The sequence below is a fragment of the Myotis myotis genome, unplaced genomic scaffold (assembly GCF_014108235.1).
Source record: "Myotis myotis isolate mMyoMyo1 unplaced genomic scaffold, mMyoMyo1.p scaffold_m19_p_25, whole genome shotgun sequence".
NCBI classification, from domain to species: domain Eukaryota; kingdom Metazoa; phylum Chordata; class Mammalia; order Chiroptera; family Vespertilionidae; genus Myotis; species Myotis myotis.
In genome coordinates this window covers 2,436,795-2,455,589 of record NW_023416330.1, presented here as the reverse complement: position 1 = coordinate 2,455,589, position 18,795 = coordinate 2,436,795, and the positions used below count along the sequence as shown (strand labels likewise).

The 18,795-nt window shown below is 55.7% G+C and overlaps 1 protein-coding gene across 1 annotated transcript in view; it reads left to right on the top strand.

Moving 5' to 3' along the window:
- The first annotated feature begins 4,178 nt into the window (after window positions 1-4,178).
- Window positions 4,179-18,795, top strand: part of DPP6 (dipeptidyl peptidase like 6) — a 569,872-nt gene continuing 555,255 nt past the window's right edge. Inside the window, exon 1 of the mRNA XM_036356191.1 lies at window positions 4,179-4,724. Within this exon, the coding sequence (XP_036212084.1) occupies window positions 4,674-4,724 (51 nt within the window). The 5' untranslated portion in view covers window positions 4,179-4,673. The remainder of the gene's footprint in view (window positions 4,725-18,795) is intronic.

The window sequence follows — 18,795 nt, the reverse complement described above, 5'->3', positions numbered from 1 at the left end:
AAATTTTCTCATAGTTTGCTCATTTACAGAACTTTTTTACATAGATATTCTCATGTATAAAAGAACTGTCTATTAATAGTTTAATATTCTTTATATCTCCTTATGAAAATTCTTAATTCCAACAAAAGACAGCGTGAGTCAGGGTCTTAACTGACCTGTTAAAATAAAAGGCACTGTTGGCTCAGGAGTGGAGTTGCTGTGGGTCAGCCTCACATGCCTCAAATGCTGAAGAGGTGTGGCATGGGGTCTAAACCCGGGTCTAAACCAGGGCCCCCTCCCTTCTCCTTCACTGTACGCTGTGTGCGTAGTACAGCACACTCATTCATGTTCAAGAGATAAGTATGTGGAGAGAAAAGAGCCCATGTATTTTGGCCCACATGTCAGTGTCCATGAATCAACACTAAGCAGACACAGATGGGACACAGGTGTTGCGAAACATGGCAGATTCTATCTGCTGGAACCTAACAGAAGTAGTTTGGGGGGGAGGGGGCGGGCAGGGAATCATGAGGTAAACATGCTTGCCTTGCAGAATGGACAGAGAACAGCAAATCCTGCTGCAGACACTGGAGACATGAGCCAAACTTGTGGGTAAATCTAGGACCCCATTTACACCCTCTGCCCACGGATGGGTCCTTGTTCGTCAGTACAACACAGGAGAAAACATTCTGAGGTGGGGGGTGGGAGGGAGCTTCTGATGGCCATGTCATCTATACTAATAATAGAGGAATATGCAAACTGTCCAGGACACAGTAACAGTAATGACTGAACATCAGGCTGCATGAGGCGACCAGGCCGGCAGGAGGGTTAGTGAGGGATGACCAAATGACTGAACAGCAGGCTGCATGGGGCGACCAAGCTGGCAGGGGGGGCAGTTGGGGGCAACCAAGCAGGCAGGGGGGGCAAGAAGGGGTTACCAGGCCAGTGGGGGGGGCAGTTAGGGGTGAGCAGGCCGGTGGGGGGGCAGTTGGGGGCAACCAGGCCAGCAGCGGGGGCAGTTAGGGGAGATTAGGCCAGCAGGCAGGTGAGCAGTTAGGAGCCAGTAGTCTGGATTGTGAGAGGGATGTCCAACTGCCGGTTTAGGCCCGATCCCAAGGGACATGCCCTGAGGGGTCCCAGATTGGAGAGGGTGCAGGCCGGGCTGTGGAGACCCCCCTCCTCCTCCCTGTGCACAAATTTTGTGCACCAGGCCTCTAGTGTTCAATACTTTCCAATCCAATTCTCTCATAAATGACATGGCAACTGAGAATCCTCCTTTTTCAAGCACTTTTTTAAAAAAAATATCTTGCCTTCCTTCTTGCTCCCCAATAAGGGAGCGCTCCTACATTACCTTCAGGGCCCACACCCTGGGGCCTCCACACGCAATGACTGATGGGCTGCCGCCAGCCTGATGCTGAGCTGGGCCCGGCTCCAACGCAGAAGGCAGCTCTGGACACTGGCTTTGTGTCTAGCTCCACTGAACCCAGCTGCGCTGCTTCTAGGACTGGACCCAGGGAAATGGGACTGAGAAACACAGAGACTTAATTCGCAAATAAAAATCACTCGTTTTTTATTTGCCTTTACCTATTTTCTCTTATCTGTCTTCTCTCTTCTGTAAATACTACCTGATGTCAAACGTGGAACTGAATGTTTGCCAAAGGCCTCAACTGGCATCATAGCTACTTCAATCTCAGTAGCCTCTGAAGCAAACAATAAATTAAGGATGAAGGAGAGGATGGACAAAACCACTAGCCTCCCCAGCATTCCACAAGTCAGTGGCTAAATGCAGACAGATTGCAAAGAGTGAATGGTCACTACTGAATATTCCGAGTTGCTTTGCTCTTTTACAGGTAGAGTGAACCCTCTTCCTGCCTTCAGTCCTGGCTCTGCCTTGGGCCTTTCCACCGCCAGTGGCCAGGCAGGGGCAAGGGAACCCCACCGCCCCACACAGAGTTTTGGCCCTCACTGTTGGGGAGCGTCGGGGAGAACATTCGGCACACCAGCAGAGTTGTTTATTGACTTATTCATTGGTTTGTTAGCCCCCACCAGATGATATCTTTTCTATTGATTTTTATGAGGACTGGAAGGGAGGGCGGGAGTGGGGGCAGAGAGAGAGAGAGAGAGAAAGAGGGAAACATTGATGGGGGAGAGAGACATTGATTGGTTGCCTCCCAAACATGCCCACCCAGGGGCCTGGATAGAACCTGCAACCCAGGTACATGCTCTGGACCAGGAATCGAACCCAGGACGTTTCCATGCGTGGGCCCACACTCTAACCATTGGTCAGCATTGGTCAGGGCTAGAATTATTTATTAGCTTAAAGTTTAATCCATATCATTCCACTTTCCATCTACAGGGATATTTGAAGGAAGCTATAAAAATGACAGGTTAAACACTATCCTTTGGTTCTGTTTTCTTGATTTCCCCTCCCTACTCCATCGCCTGGTAGTGGGAGGGGAGAGGCATGTTTGGGGGAAGCAGTTCTAACTGGCCTGCCCTGGGTGGGTAAAAGAGTGAAGATTACAAACCAATAAGCGCCTCCTCAAATTACAAACAGGGAGCACAGCTATTGCTGCTTAAAAAGAGAATTGAGATTGGCAGTATTTTTGGTCCATAGGAGTTTGGCTTTTAGTCACTTGCACAAGGATGACCTGTGCCCTGTTCCCCTCCAGAGAAGTCATGAAGAGCCGACCACAGAAGGGCAGCGCTTCTAAAGGGAAGCAGCCTGCCCCTTTCCAAGCAAATCCACGTTCCTTAAAGCTGCTTTGCAAGCTTCCAACTTTGCTCACCGGTTTCTTCCATCTACCACTTAAGACAGGTCATAAAGTGGTACTTTACAGTGCTTTCCACCTGTAAACCAACTGCTGTGTGCTTCTGCATGCACACGTTATGATGTATGTCATATATACATACATTACGCATATAATGTATAATATATGCATGTGTGCGGGCATTGTGGGTAATTAACATATGATTACTATTGTGATTGCTCCGAATTTTCTGCTTTGGCACAGGTTCAAAACTGTCCTCTTACTCATTCTTGCACGTGATTTTTTGTGAATGTAAAAAAATGGACAGGCTACTCAACCCCCTCCCAGCTTTCAGATTTCTGCTGCCACTGTTCCCCAGCGGAGGGCGCGCTGCCCCCCCTCCCTCACCGACCCCCCCCCCACACACACACACAGACACACACGCACGCGCACACGTACGTGAGTTCAAGCCTGTTGCGCCCACGCCCTCAGAAGCAGAGTCCCAGTTTGGGAGCGGCCTGGGCCCTGGGGAGGGAAGCCGGGTGGGGAGGCCTCCTCTGTCTGCTCCTCCAGCAGCCTGGGTTGGTCAGCGCGAGAATTGGACCATCCTCTGCGTGCGCGCTCTCGGGAGCGCGCGTCCCTGTGTGATGGGGCGAAACCACGGTTGGGACTGATTAATCCCAGGAGTGCCCTGGGGTGGGGATCGGGAACCGGAGCGCGTCTCTGGACCACTTGCCGCTAGGGGTGCCGGTTGGGATGTGGAATCGGAGCTGGTTTGGGCTCCGGCGAAAGCCCAGTGGCTCCGGAGCCACGCAGACAGCTCGGTGCCGGGCTGGGCTGGAGGAAGCCCATGGGATCAGATCCGTAGAAACAAAGGCGCCCGGGGTGTCGGGGACGCGTCTGGGACGGAGGTCCTGAGGGCAGTGGAGCCCGAGGGCGGCGCCGCGGGCGGAGCTGTCCAGCAAGGTGGTGGTGCCTTGGAGCTGCTGCAGCCGCAGATTCCTGTGCAACCTGGTGCAACCATGGAGACGCGGCGTGTCCCCTAGTAACACGAAACAACAGATTTATAGGCTGCCCTCTCCGCCGGCCAGCCGCTTCCCCCCTCGGCTTCGCCACACTGGCTGCCAAGGAGCACAGCGCGCCTTGCTCCCCCTGCCTCCCCGCCCCTTTGGCGCGATCCAAGTCACCCCGGAGCATGAGGGGGCGGCTCCACCAGGGAAATCATTGCGGAGCGTGTTTGTAAAACCCGGTCTACGTGCACCGGCTGCACACGGCCGAACGGGGAGGGGGCGTCTGCCTCGGAGAGGCTGTTTGCCCAGGGATTCCCACCTCTACCCAAACCGTTGGGGATCCCTTAACCTCCACGCGCCCGAGTCTTTCTGGTCCAGCCCAGTCCAGGCAGAGCACCCGGGTGTACGCGCGCGCACGCGCACTGCGCGCGCGCACACGCCCTCCGGTCCGCCCCTGGCCCCGCCGCCGCCCCTCCGGGGCCCCCACCCTTCAGGACAAGTGCGGGAACCGAGGCGTCCGCGCCGCCCGCCCAGGAGCTCCCGAGCCGCCGGGCCGCTGTGTCCCCGAGTGCGCCCTGCGCGCGTCACGCCGCTGTCTCGGGCTGAGCGCTGACTGCGAGCCAGCCTGACACGCAGCTGTGGGAGCCGGTCCCACGGCCAGCGCTGCTCCCAGGCTCCCGCTTTGTTTGAAGCAGCTGGAAGCCCACAGCCTCCTCTCCAGCTTTCATTTTCCTTCCTGGGCTGCGGCCCCAGAGAGTTGATTGAGATCCGCCCGGGAGAGGAGAGGGCAGGGCGGGCGCAGGTGGGCAAAAATCTTCGGAAAAGCCAACTCCACCCCGTGGCCGGCCGGCCGCTCCCGTCTCCGCTTGGATCCCCACCGAGACGATGGATTAAGTTACTCTTCTGCGCCAGGAGTCGGATTCACACTTGGGACAAAATGAAGGAAAAGGCGATGATTAAGACCGCCAAGATGCAAGGGAACATGATGGTGAGTGCGCGCGGCGCGAGGGGGTGTTGCCGGGGAGTCGGGAGGACCTCGGCAAGGAGCCGGGAAGTGTGTGGGGGGCTGTGCTCGCTAGTTCTGACCCGTTGGCAGTGACCAGACCCTGGCACTGCCTGCAGGGCGCCCTCCCACCTCCCCCTCCTCCCCCCCCCCCCCGGCAATCCGCCTGGAGACTGCGGGGCGCAGAGGACCAGGCGTTCATTTGCAAATCACAACTTTGCGGCTTCCTGGTTCCTCTGCTGGGGCTTGTGGCTGGTGTCTGCGCGGAGGAGGGGGGAAGGGTGCGGGGGGGGGGGGGGGAGGCGGGCGGAGAGGTGAGGAGGGGGCTCTGTCCGTGTTCCAAGCAGACCCGAGGCTGTGCTGGGGAAATGCGGAGTCGGAGGGGGGCGGGGGGCATGGCTGCCCTGAAGGGCCAGGGGCCTGGTGCCAGAGCCTGGCTCGGGTTTGCATCCCCAGGGCCGAGACCTGTTGGGGTCGGCTGAGCCTTTGATCCAGCCTGGGCACACCAGGCCCCTGCTGCCGCGTGGCCACCATCGGGCAGGGCCCGCACCCTGGATTTGAGAAGGATGACACCCCACCAGCAAGGGTGACTGTGCCCATGAGCATAATCATGGCATGTTGTCCCCTGAGGATTTCTGTGCGCCAGGGCGTACCTCAGCCTGGACAACTTTGCTAACTCAGGGCTTCCCGCCTCCGCAGCGAGCCCACCCTTCGCCTGCCCCCCAGGACCCGCAGCCTGGGCGTTCCTGCGGTCCGGGTCCTGCGTGGGGCGGGGGTCAGGGTGCGGGCACCTCCCGGTGAGGACGCGGAGGTTGCCATCTTGTTCTGTTGAAATGTGCGTGTGCCTGTACGTGTTTGTTTGGGTGACGTTTTAACCCCTTGGTGTTGGTGTGGGATGCTTGCGGGGGTCTCTATCCTGCCTCAGGGTGCTTCTGGTCAGGGAGGGACCACGAGATGGGATGGCCCCGCCACTTTCGAAGGAGCAGCTGGAAATGGGGCTGCCTTCAGGGTCACGGTCTGGTGGTGTTTCTGAGGCGGGTTGAGCCCACGTGATGGGGTGGGGGCGGAGGTGTGTTTGAGACAACCCAATCAGTGATCCATTTTGAGGTCTTGCTTTAAATGAAAAGAGAGAAGAAATGAAAAGTTGGAGCAAATGCTTGGCGGGCTTAGGACACCCACAGCCAGACACCTGTTGCAGGTGGAGGAAGGGGGCTGTCTGCTCTGCTAGGAAGTTGACTGTGGCTAAGGTGGGCCCCCCTCCATGCCCTGCCACCCTGGGAGCGCAGTCACTGTATCCAGGGGGTTATTCTGCAGGATCCCCTCCCCAGACCACACCCCCCATTTAAGGCCCCTCAGGTCTGTGTTCTCTGCCGACTGCTGACCTAATTGCTTGTTTGTGTAAGTGCATCTGGCTCCCTCACCTCCCCACTCCCCGTGGAGCCCAGGCGCTGCTCAGCATAATGTCTTGTATAAACAGGGCGAGAACGTGGAGAGAGTGATGCTTTCCAGTTAAATCCCCACCCACACGCATAATGCCTCTTGTATATTATGCCTTGTAATGTGCTGATGCAACCTACACATTTAGGACTGAGGAGAGAGAAAGGATTCAAATTAATGATAATGGTTAACAATAATAATAATGAAATATTATTGGCTCATTACCTAAATCTGTTGTTAAATAACTATTTCTTCTCACGACTCAGCAGATTATGACCTAGCGATCTTTGCATTCCATCTGTACTACCCATTGTAAAGGTGCCCACTACCCCCTCTATGCCTTCACTTCAGAAAATCAAGAAGACAGGGACTGCTAGCGCCATGTCCACCCATACCCTGCACAGCAATGTTCCGCGTGGTGCCTATGTCTGCACGCCTCTGTGTCTGCTGTGAATAGTAGAATCAGAGCGAGTTGAAAGCCTAGAGAATTCTACAGCAACTGATCATAGTTTTAGGACCATCCAATGGCCTGGGAGAAAAATGAGACACAGACTTAACTCTGAAATGTTGTAGCAGTTCTCAAATGGATCATGATTGCTCTGCAGTCTGGTTCTTACCTGGTTTGAGATCTGTGCTCCAGTGAGATCCACGCAGCACCCACGGCGCGAGCGCGGCGTCATGTTATCATGTGGGGACTTTCGCAGCCCTCGTTTTCCCTCAGTCACGGGGAGGACTCTTGCTAATCACAGCCTCTCTGGGATTCGGGGGCTGGCACATCCGTTGCTCCCGCAACTTGATTGCAATTCAGGTGCTATTTTGCATCCGGGAAGAGGCCGGGCCACTTGCTCCAGTTGCTGACAGTGGAGGGTTGCGCATCTGTCTGCTAGGCAGAGTGTGTGACGTCAGGACATGGAGACACACACCGAGGCCCCTGCACAGTGCCGGAGCCAGCAGAGCTGTCAGGGCGAATGCTGGGGGTTTGCTGTTTGAAAGAGGGACCCTTGGTGCTGCCAGAATGGCTGCAGGAGTGGTGGCCAGTGACAGCCCTCGTGCCATGTTTGTAATCCAGCCCTTCCCACCATGTCTGCATCGTGTGGCTCTCCTGGACCTGCGGCTGGTGGTTAAAAAGCTGTGGTGGTAGCATTCTGGCCTGTCTTTGCCAAACCATAGTGCTTGTTGGAAAAGGGATTTGTATGAAATCTATGAAGTATGCTAATCATCACACACTGGGTTAAAGCTTATTGACACTGAGATGATGAAGAGAAGGCAGACTTGTTCGTATACTATCTGGTCTCCTTTGGGTAAGTGAAGGGAATAGCATTGGTGGAATCAGTTCACAAGTTGTACATTAATTCCTGAAGAAAGTCTATTTCTAATGTTGTGAGAACTCCCCGCCTAAGCAGGCCACATCCTTCTGCAGTTTGATCCATTGAGAAAGATGGGGGATGATTTACATATAGCTGTATTTTCAGAAAATCTCGGAAAATGTGTGGGGGATGACTTGCACACTTCCTCGGCCCGTCTTTCTGTGTCGCCAACATGCTGCCATCCTACTTTCTTCCCCACAGTTTACAGGGAGCCGACAGTGTCCGAGAGGCACCATCTCGCAGTAGGTTTACGGTGAATGGAAATGTTTATTATCCCAATAACACCCCCTCCCCCCGCGCTGCTCTGTCCATAGGAGCTTTCCACAGACATTGGGTTGCTTCATGGAGACCAAGAGAAGGCTGGGTGAACAGTGGAAGTCTTGCGGCCCCTCCCTGGGTGTGTGTTGGTGGCTCTGCAAGTGGATGGTGGCTACAGGAGGGTGGCGACCAGGTCACGTCAGAGGAGAGTTGGAGGTCTGACACCACAGGGATGTTTGAGGATCTCATGGTTGCTTGCTGTTGGGTTTCAATGCAAGTTGCAGTCTGGGTCCTGACGGGTTGTTCAGTGATTAGAGCACCTGCCTGCAGACTTAGGGGCCTCGGGTTCGATTCCAGTCAAGGGCACGTACCTTGGTTGCAGGTTCGATTCCCGGCTGGCCCAGGTCAGAGTAAGTGCGGGAGGCAACCAATCGATGTGTCTCTTCACATGGGTGTTTTCTCTCTGTGTCTCTCCCCCTTCTTTCCACTCTCTCTCAAAATCAGTGGAAAAATACCCTCCAGTGAAAAGCAGCAAAAATTAAAAAAAGTTGCAGTCTGGGAATCCCCTTTGCAGGGAAAGCTGGGGTTTTCCTCCATGGCCCTGGGGCTGGTGAGAGGTCTCTGGTCACTGATTGGATGTGGGAGGTTTGGAGCCCAGGATCTCTCAGGTCTGGTCTGTCCCTTCCTGTGCTGGGTGAAATCTGCAAACACAACTCCTGTCGCCCGACACTGGCTGCATCTACCTGGTGACATAAAAGCCACACAACATTGTTTCTAAATGAGCCTCTTGGCATGTTTTCAGGGGAGAATTCACCTTTTCAAATGGGATCCGAAAATTTCTGCAGGCCCCAGGCTCTCCAGCTGTCACTGCGTTGGTGCCTGTGTTGACATTTTCCTACCTCTTTGCTGTGGGCCAACCCTTTATAAACCCGTCAGCTTCCACTGCACACCTGAAGCCTACGAGCATTTTACTCACCTCGCCTACAGGGCTTACAGAATCAGGAAGAATTAAAATTAGCTGCCAATAAAATATATACAAAATTGCTAACATTCCCAGGAAAGAAGTTCTCAAAGCTAGCTGCTCAGCCAGATCCTATATAATAAAAGGCTAATATGCAAATCGACCAAACAGCAGAATGACCGGTCACTGTGATGCGCACTGACCACCAGGGGGCAGACGTTCAATGCAGGAGCTGTCCCCTGGTGGTCAGTGGGCTCCCACAGGGGGAGCACTGCTCAGCCAGAAGCCAGGCTCACGGCTGGCAAGTGCAGCGTTGGTGGTGGGAGCTTCTCCTGCCGCCGCGGCAGCACTAAGGATGTCCTACTGCTGGCTTAGGCCCGCTCCTCATGGGGAGCGGGCCTAAGCCGTCAGTCGGACATCCCCCGAGTGCTCCCGGACTGCGAGAGTCTTGGGGTCTTCGTGTTGGAATGTGGAAATATACCAAGTTGGCCTTTTCTGCACCAAAGCTGTTCCCTTTTTCTATGACCTGGACATTGCTTGCCTCAGACTGGTCATCGTTCAGACCTTGAACTCTCTGCTGTCCTAAGTGGCATGGGGCATTCTGAAACGCCTGCGTCCTTTGTTCTCGTGCAGTCAGGAGCTGCGCCCAATGCGCTCCGGTGGATGAGTGTGTCAAACACGGACTGGTGTCCATTTCCTGCGCCGACGGCTTTCGTGAGAGGCCATGACCCAGCTGCACGTGTCTTTCTTTATTGAAGAACTCCTCCGAGTCTGAATGCCTCCGGTCACATGCCAGAGGGGTCCACACCTCACGCAGGCTGCGATGAAATGGAAGCTGAGGCTGACTTCAAGGGCTGTGTGTTGTTTTCCTGGACCCCATCAGGCCCAGCCCCAGCGCCAGCCAGGCGCCCGCTGTTGGCTTGGTCCCAGTGCTGTGTCCTGGAGGTGCTGCCCGATGCCAGTCTCAGGTCACGGTGCCCGTGCGTCTGGAAGATCGGCTAGACCCGAGGTTCGTATGAGCCCCTCCTGGGGTTCGACGGCTTCACTGCAGCCTCGCGGACCCTGGGAGGGTTCGTACTAGTTACCGGGTTATTACAAGGACATTGAAGGGTGTGAATGGGCAGCCAGGCCCCGAGACACTGAGGGCGCGGCTGGAGAGTCCTTACACAGAGCCAGTTGTATTTGATGAACTTGACTGACAGGACCACACTCTGGAACCCAAGAAAGAGGGAGCCCAGCCCTCCCAGGGCCCTGGAGCACGCGGAGCTGAAATGCCCGAGGGGCAGAATCGTGAGAGTCCCTCCGCCTTTACCATGCGGCTTGGGGGGGGTCAGGCTTTCATGCCAGGAGAGGCGGGAGGTCCAACCCCCTCCCCCAGAACAGTGGGTCTTGGCAATGGCTGGATGGCAGAACCATCGTTTTTGAGGTTTTGAGATGCCCAGCGGTCCTGGGTGGCCGCCTGGGCAGGCTGCGTAGAGATGGTTGCCTGAAGGCAGAGGTTTCCATCCTGTCACAGGTTTAAGTTGCGGGAAAAACATTAGTAACTTCCAAAGGAGAGCTCTGGGTGTTCCACAGCACACCGCGCACACACATGCACAAGCACACCCATGCATCCGTGCACACGCACATGTGCATGGCAGCCTGTGGTCTCTGCACTGCAGCCTGGGCATCAGCACGTTTAATGCGGCGTCTGCTGGGCAGCTGGGTGGGGAGCCACTGGGTTCTAGGCTCATTTTAAAGCAAACATCGTCACCACCTAAGGAGCCGCCAGTCACACGGCTGGTGAGAAGCCCTGTGGTTTGTGGGAGGTGCAGTCAGGTCTGGCGTAGTGGGCTGTGGGCGAGGCAGCTGTAGGGGAGGAGAGGTAGGCGTCCCAGAATAAAGAGTGACGGGGTGAGATGGCGCAGAGAAGGAGGCAGCGCCTGCCCTGCTGTGGGCTGGGGTGGGGAAACCGTGGGGCTGGGGGACTCCCCTGCTGTCTCTCCTTTTCCTTTGCCCCAGGGAACAGCCCTCTGACTGTTAGGTGCTCTATTATTTGTCTGTGATCAACTGGAAAGTTACTTCAAACCAAATGGAACCACAGAAACAGGGAGGGTAGGAGCAAGGTGGCTCTGGCCCTGCGGGGGCTGGGGTGGGGCGAGGGACCTGCTGGAATTTGCCCTCAGCCCTCGGGGTCTCACAGGACTGTTTCCTCAGGGTGTGGTCCGGAGTTGGAGAAGATGGCTGATCCTAGCACCTCCCCCCGGGCAGGCCTGTGACCAGGCCTTCGGTGTGGGCCCCGGGCTCACTGGGGAAGGAGAGGGAAGGAGGCTCCACTAGAACAAACATTTGTTGACATTATGGCTCCTGCTGCTCTGACTCACGTGGCCCCTCCCGGTCACCAGTCTGGCTCGCAGTGCCTCACTGTGTACAGACAAAGAAAGGAGGTGGCACATGTGCACACTGCTAAGTCACAAACCTAGCACTCTCCCTCCGCAGGCCTGGCTGACTCAGGCGGAAGTGTGGGTGCCCGCTGCCGCATGTGGACACACGTGTGGTGCACACACTCCTCACGTTAAATGCTTGCATCACGGTGGAGCAGCGCTGTGGGTTCCCGGGGGAGCTGCTGGGGGCACCGTCCCTTCGATCGCTCGACTTGCTTGGCTGTTAAAACCCCCGACAGGTTGTAAGACACCATCACGCGAGGATGCCCTCCTTTCCAATTGGGCGTTGCTGTCTGTGAAGAGGAAGAGGACTTGCCGGCCAGGTGGGCCGGGCTCAGGACTGGCTGGCAGCGCCTGTGGCCGGGTGGGTGCGGCTGGTTCCGGGAGATCCTGTGGTTGATCCCATTTTCTTCTCCATCATAGCATTTGAAAAGTACTATTTTCCTCTCTCTCTTCTTCTCCAGCCCCTAGGCTAATGCCTCTATTAGGCAGCACATAATTTTACTTCAAATAATTCTCGTTATTGTGGTAATGTATGAACATGTACAAAACCTCTCCCCGTGAGAACCCAACTATGAACTTGAGTAAGTTAGACGAACAGTCTTACATGATGCCGAGACGTGGCGTTCAAGTGGCTCCCAGGGGCTGTCCCTGCACCACATCCATCCAGACCCCTGGCTGCACACACCTCCTCGTCCTGCATTTTGGGGAAATGCGGATCAGTGATCTTCAAGCCAACATTTCCACCGAAAGGATTCATGCATGGACTCGATTCTCTGTGCTCAGGCAAAAAAGAAAAAAAAAAAGAATTAACACACTTTATAAAAATCATCTATAACAGAAAACCAGGGGTTTTCTGGTTAAATTGTAGTTTTCCAGGAATTTCAGTTGATCGGACCAAATCAACTCCTGAGCACACCTTTTATAAGAGGACTTGTTTTCTCTTCTCCTTCCTGTGACTGTAAATTTTTCCTATATTTTCAAGATCCCGCCCTTTCATTTCAAACCTAATTATGTGAACAACTTCTGGTTTGCCTCGTGCCTTTCCGATTACAAGGCAATTTCACGTGCACGATCTTATTAGACTCCAGCAACCTCTCGTGTTGGGAGGACAAGCATTTCTTATCTGTGATGGAAGGAGCGTCGACCTGGAGAGGGGACTCGCGGTGGGCGCTGGCGTGGCGGCTGGCCCGTGGCGGGCCAGGTTCCCTGTGGTCTTACCCTGTTCCTTCCTGGACTCTCTTGGGAGGAGACAGCCTGGAGGTGGGAGGAGAGCAAGAGGGACCGAGCACACCCCCTCGTCCAAGGCGTTCTCCTGGGGGCCCAGGCTCTCTGGTTGGCATGGCTGCGTGGCCTCCTTCCTCTGGGGGGGGCACCGCTGTGTGCACCTTGAGGCGCAGCTTCCACACGCTTAGAGACGCCTGCGAAGTGCATCCGTACCAGCTGGGCAAGCGCTGTGGGCAGTGGGCACAGACCCTCATTCCTGGGGAGGACAGGGTGGCCGCTAGAGGTCGGAGGCATCCCATGACCTCAGGTCCTGTGAGTGCTGCTGCGTGCAGCCACCAGTAAACACAGAGAAAAGGCGGAGAGAAGTATGTCTCCCAAAGCCGGTGGGCCGGGCCCCGCAGAGGAAGGTCAGCACGCGGGGGCGCGATGCCAGAGGCATCCGAAAGCGGGGTGGGCCTGTCAGGGTCACTTCTAGTCTCTGACCCCAGGAGAGGGACAGCGGCCTCCAGTGGAGGGGTCACAGGCCTTCCAGAGAGAGCGGATGTGGTGGGCGGGGGGCCGAGCGGAGCTCAAGTGATGGAACCCCCTTCCTCCGGGCTCCAGGTCTGACGTGCCGTCTGAGTTTGCAGTCTCCTCCCAGCGTGACCCATCCCTGGGGCTTTGCTGAGTGTGTATAAGTTTTCCCGGGGGAGCCCCGCTCTAATGAAGTAGTGTTCTGCATTCTGAGTAGTTGGCCCCACAGTCTTGCTGATGAGTCATGTTATATAAAGAGGGAGATGGAGACAGTCCCTGGCTTCACTCGTGTTCAGTTACAGCCGCACGGAAGAGCCCCGGTGGATGGAGAGCAAGGCATTCTCCGATGCCTGCTGCTCCTCCTCCTCATCTTCCTCTTCTCCCTCCCCCTCTCCTCCCTGCTCCTCCTCCTCCTTCCTGATTCCCCGAAACCAAAGCCCTGCTCTCACTGAGGTGGTGCAGGGAGCCAGCCCTCCACAGCGCACCTCCCCACCCCCACCTCCCAGCCCGGAGGAATATTCCCGATGCTGCACAGAATCAGGAGTTGGTTGACCAGACGTGTGGCCGGTCTTCTCTCTTGCTCTCATTTCCTGTGTTCGCTTGTTTTGTCTTCTCCTGAATTACGTTTTCCTCTGACGACGTCTGGTCGGGTGAATAAGCCTCCTGGGGAGGGTGACCGAGAGTCGCTGGATTCCGGGGAGCAATAGAGGCTGCGTGGGTCAGCTGGGCCAGGGGCCGGGCACCGGCCATTTTGGATGTAACTTACTGGATCCACCTTCGCCCTGGATTTTGAATGTCAGTCAAGTTCTCCAAGAACATTGCAAGTAGCTGCTTTGCAAAACAGTGGTTTCTCATAATTTACCTCTCGCTGCTGTGCTTCTGAGAAGTGTGCGCCACTCGGAGCGCTCGCGCATTAAACGGAACGGAGGGTCCTGAGCTCACAAGCACCACTGACTGCTCGAGCGTGTGTGTGTGTGTGTGTGTGTGTGTGTGTGTGTGAGTGAGTGTGAGTGTGTGTGCCTGCGGCTGCGGGCGCGCTCACACGTCTACAGGTGCCAGGGGCTGGGCTTTGCAGCCTTCTTGTGGCGATAATCCACGACCACCCACCATAACCTAATCGTGAAACAAAACGATGGCCGTTCGCTGGGGGGAGACCCCGTGCCTGGTTTCTGAGGAGAAAGCAGGGTCATCACGGCTCAGAGGTGCGTCCTGGCAAACAGGCCTGGGAATGCGGTGCCCAGACCAGCAGTGTCAGCCTCACCTGGGAACCTCAGAAATGCACCTGCCCGCCCCACCCAGGCCAACCAATCAGGAAACTCGGAGGGCGGGCCCACACCTGCCCTTTAACAGGTGGTTCTGGTACCTGGCCACATTTACCTCTAAACTGACCAGTTCTTAAACTATATGCTGTGAGGGGCTAGTTTATCTTTTAGTGTCCATTCCTCATGGATTCGTGCTTTTATAAAATACAACAACAATCAAGTCATTTAAAGATTAAAAATAAAAAACACACCCCCAAATTTGGTATTATTAGATTCAAAGATACAGAATCAGTCCATCAAATTGCTGTAAACCTTTCTCAATGGGTGAGGCCACGCCCACAGTGGCCAGGGCTGCGGGTGGGGACGCTTCCCTCGGCATGGGGAGCACGGACTGCTGCATGTTAGAGCCCCCGGTGGGGAAATGGGATTGAAACAGTCTCCTTCCAGCCCAGAATCCTTTGCCGCTGAGTCAGAAGAGAAAGAAGCCAGTTTGAGTCTAGAAAAAGCATTAACCACACTGCACAGACCAAAGAAGTGTCGCCCTCCTCCCTAGCTCGGGGCTGTAGCCAGCTGTGCCGGCAGGTTCCCAGTGCGGAGCCCAGGGCACCTGGCCCATCTCTCCCAGGACACCGGGAGGCACGCCTCGTCTTCCCTGATGCCGCCTTTCACAGGCCTGGCTCCAGGCCTGCAGGAAGCCTGTCTGAGTTTTGAGGCTGCGGTGGGTTTTTTTAGCCATTAAAACAATCGACGTACAAACAAGATTTAAAAAGGACAGAGGAAGAAACTTTGTAAGAAAAGTGGGCGGGGCGGGCCTCTGCCTTCAGAGGAGAATTAAGCCTCTTATTTGTACTTCTTATTTGCCCGGACACCCCCCGTTCTGCAGGCCCCAGCCCTGTTCTCCCTTCCAGCCTCACCCGTCGCAGCTGTGTGTCAGGACCCAAAATGAGTTGATTTTCTTGGTGTGACCATTTCACCTTCAATTGGTTATAGGATGGGGTGATTCCGTGGGTAGAATTGGGGTCAAAGCGATGGCTGTTGAATTTCATTATTAAAGCATGGAGAATTTCCCCACTCTGCTCTGAAGCTGTATTTTTGACTACGCTGGTTTTAAATGATTTATTTCCTTAGACACCAGAAAAGTGAGTTACTGCGTATAAGACCAGTCTGGAGCCCACCACAGAGGGCTTCCTCCTCCTCCTTCAACACGGACAGGCCGTGCTCCGCGGCCCTGGGCCAGGTACTAAAGTGCCTGCGAGGCTCCCTGCTTCCCAGGGACCAGAGCCCACAGCACGCGGCCATGTCCAGGGCCGCCCTGCAAAGCAGAGCGAATGCTTCCTGGCGGTCAGTCCTGGGAAATGGTTCAGGACACGTGACAGGCCCCGGGGCTGGGGCTGTGCTGGGAGGGGCCGCTCTCCCAGTCACCACGTGGGGACCCCCCCAAGTCTGAGATGAAGGCTCACTGCCCTGGAGGAGGTGAGGGAGGGGCCGTCACAAGCAGAGGGCAGGGACCCTAATGCAGACCCTGGCTCCGGTGAGACCCCGCTGCCCAGCCGGGCCCTGGGATGGCAGTGGCGACAGTCTCACTTGGGTTTGCCTGAGCTCCGCTGAGGGAACAGGGCGGCTGGTGTGTGTGGGCTGACCCAGCGCTTCCTGCAAGCATCTGAAGGATAAAGGTCCAGCCTCCCAGATGGCTTTAGTGGGTGTGTTCAGGTCGCCACAGGCATTGTATTCTAGAAGCTTCTGACCACAATTCTCTGTGTTTCTTCCTTTGTTGCTTGAACTCCTTCATGTTAAACACAGTCGGGGGAGGCGTGTGGCTCACACTGGCGAAGTCCTCCGTGAACGGCGTGCAGGCTCCTTCCAGAAGTTCCCGCAGGAGGCTCTAGGACTTTGGGGAAGTGTCCTCAAGGCGGAGTCCTCTCCCAGCAGTCGTGGGAGAGAAAACACCTTTATTATTGGGGTTAGCACTGGGCCAGTGGTGATGCTTGTCCTGGGCGTCCGCTGAGAAAGGCAGAGAAGGAAAGAACTCCCGCTCAGCATATAGCCGAGCCAGGCAGCCTGCATCATCCATGTTCCCATGGCACAGCCCCTAGTCCTCAAGTGGAACACTTGTCACACAGCTGGTCCTCGCCCAGGGCGAGTGCTGGCTTCAGGCTGTGGGAAGTGCCCGTAGGCAGCAGGAAGCAGGTCTGCAGGAGAAGGCGGGTCTGCAGGAGGAGGCGGGTCTGCAGGAGGAGGCAGGTCTGCAGGAGGAAGTGGGTCTGCAGGAGAAGGCGGGTCTGCAGGAGGAGGCGGGTCTGCAGGAGGAAGCAGGTCTGCAAGAGGCAGGTCTGCAGGAGGAGGCAGGTCTGTGGGTTGGAACAGGCCAAGGTCGCCTCCCACAGGGCGGGGCAAGGGTGGACATGTGCATCTCAAAACCACTGCTCCCGGCTTCCTGGGAAGGCCATTCCTGGGTCATAAAGGGGACAGAGGGCCTATCTGGTCCTCAAACACATGGTTTCAGGCCTGAAACAGTGCGTGATGATAGTTTTCCAAGGTAAAAGGTGTAAGAGAAAGGAGAGGAGGGAGATATTTCCCCTTATTTCCCACCAGGAGAATGATGTGTCATGTTTTTAATTTGTGTGTGTCCTTCATGGCAGAGCATTCATATGAATGGCCTGTACAGTAGCCAGCAAACCGCAGACACTCACCGAGAGGGGCTGGAGCTGTTCCAGGCTCGTGAGGTTCAGGCCTGAGGTGCAGACAGATGTAGGCGAGTGGAGACTCAGGAAACCACCGGCCAAGGACACCAGGCTCAAGGAGACATCCCTTCTCCCAAAAGTTTAGGGACAAGAGACACTCCACCATGTGTTGAGAGCACAGGCTTTCCTGGGCAGGCTGAGCCTCCGGGCCCTGCACCATGTGGGAGGGAGTGGTATGAGGCTGGGACAAAGGATGTCCTTATCCTGGAACCTTCTGGTCCAGGAGCGGAACCTCAGACAGCCTTCCTCCAAGAGCGCTTATGTCTGCAGTGCTCACCTTGTGATGACCGTTAGGTGGCACTTCGCATCCCGCCTCTCACCCCATCCCTGGGACAGCCCTGGGTGGAGTGTGTTACCTCCCCTTATCAGACGAGGCTCAGAGAAGCTCCTGGTGACCTTGCCCACGGTCAGCTGGGTCGTAGGGAGAAGCCAGGGTCCAACTCAGAGGTGGGCTGCTGACTCGGTCACCTTCATCTTGTTAGGCTCAGGTCAGATTGCTCAGCGGCTTCTCCCTCACTAGGAAAAGGCCCGTGTCCTCCCGGGACACTGCCTGGTGGCTGCCAACACCTGGAACCTCCCGGTGCCCTCCCAGCCTCTCCTCCCGGGACACTGCAGCTGGCTAGCCGCAGCCCCTCCCCTGGAGCTGGTGTTGGCTCTCTCCTTCTGGAATGCTCTTTCTCTAGATGGTCACACAAAGTCATTCTCCACCGTTTCTTGCCATCGTGTTATTTACTTATTGGTTGGATTTCCAATCTCAAGCTAGAGCGTAAGCTCCCCCCTCTGACAGGGCTCCTGTCCCGTTGGCTCCCTTGCGGCCCCCCGCCCCGCCCCCATGCCTGGCACAGGCAGTGCCCCAGGAACCCCCATGGCTCCTTAGAAGGCGCTCTTTCACCACAGGAGTTTCTGGTTTCTCCGCTCAAAGTTTTCAGTGGAAAGTGATTGCAAGGCAAAAACAGTAAAAGTGGCCACCGGTGGATTTGAACCGAGGGAAGGGAGAGCCTGCGGCCGTTTCATTTAGAAAGCCCCGCACCGACTGTTGTGTAGAAACACCATGATATCTGTGTCAGGCCCACTGGCGGGGGGAACGTTGTAACATTCAGATTCATAAATTGGGGTCGAGAGCAATCCCCTCCGCATGCCCAGGCAGCAGAGAGAGGTCCGTGCGCTTTGCATGAGGGTCGCCCACGCGGCCTCAGTGCCGTCATGTTTTGACACTTCTTTTTAAGTCATTTCTCTGTCGTGTCCTCTGTCTTTCGATCGGGCGCCACTGCAGGTCCCAGGGGCCATGACATCCATTAAGCACTTATCCAGGCGACAGCGCCAAGCTCGGTGCCCGCGCAGCCTGCTCTGGGCCCGTCCACACCATGTAGCTGAGAGCCTGGGGCTCAATTAGGAATCCAGAACTTTCCAGAGTTCCAGAAACGATTTCATTTGATACTAGGTACCACCCGCAGTGGGGTCCAGGGCACCACCTGTAGACAGGGGGTGGAAACGTCTGGCCCAGGGGCCACATAAGACCATGACATCATCTGGTCTGGCCCTGCCAAGGCATCGGGGTGAGTTAATGAAATGTTTGACGAAATAGAGCAGGCTAATGTTTAAGTGGATAATTTTGCATGGCCTGTGAATGATGTTCTAAATATCCAAATGGCCCTTGGCAGGAAAAAGCTCCTCACCCCTGTTGGACAAACCCATTATAACTTCTGCAAAAAAAGAGTGCTCACACTAAGTGGAATAAATAAAAGTCTCAGTGACTCCCTGTCCATTCTGGGGAGGTTCACCACCCAGTGATTCAGGTCAGGTTAGATTTTTCCCCCAAATCGAGGCTCAAAGAGCTTTGTAGGTTATGAAACTGTGGCCCATATAG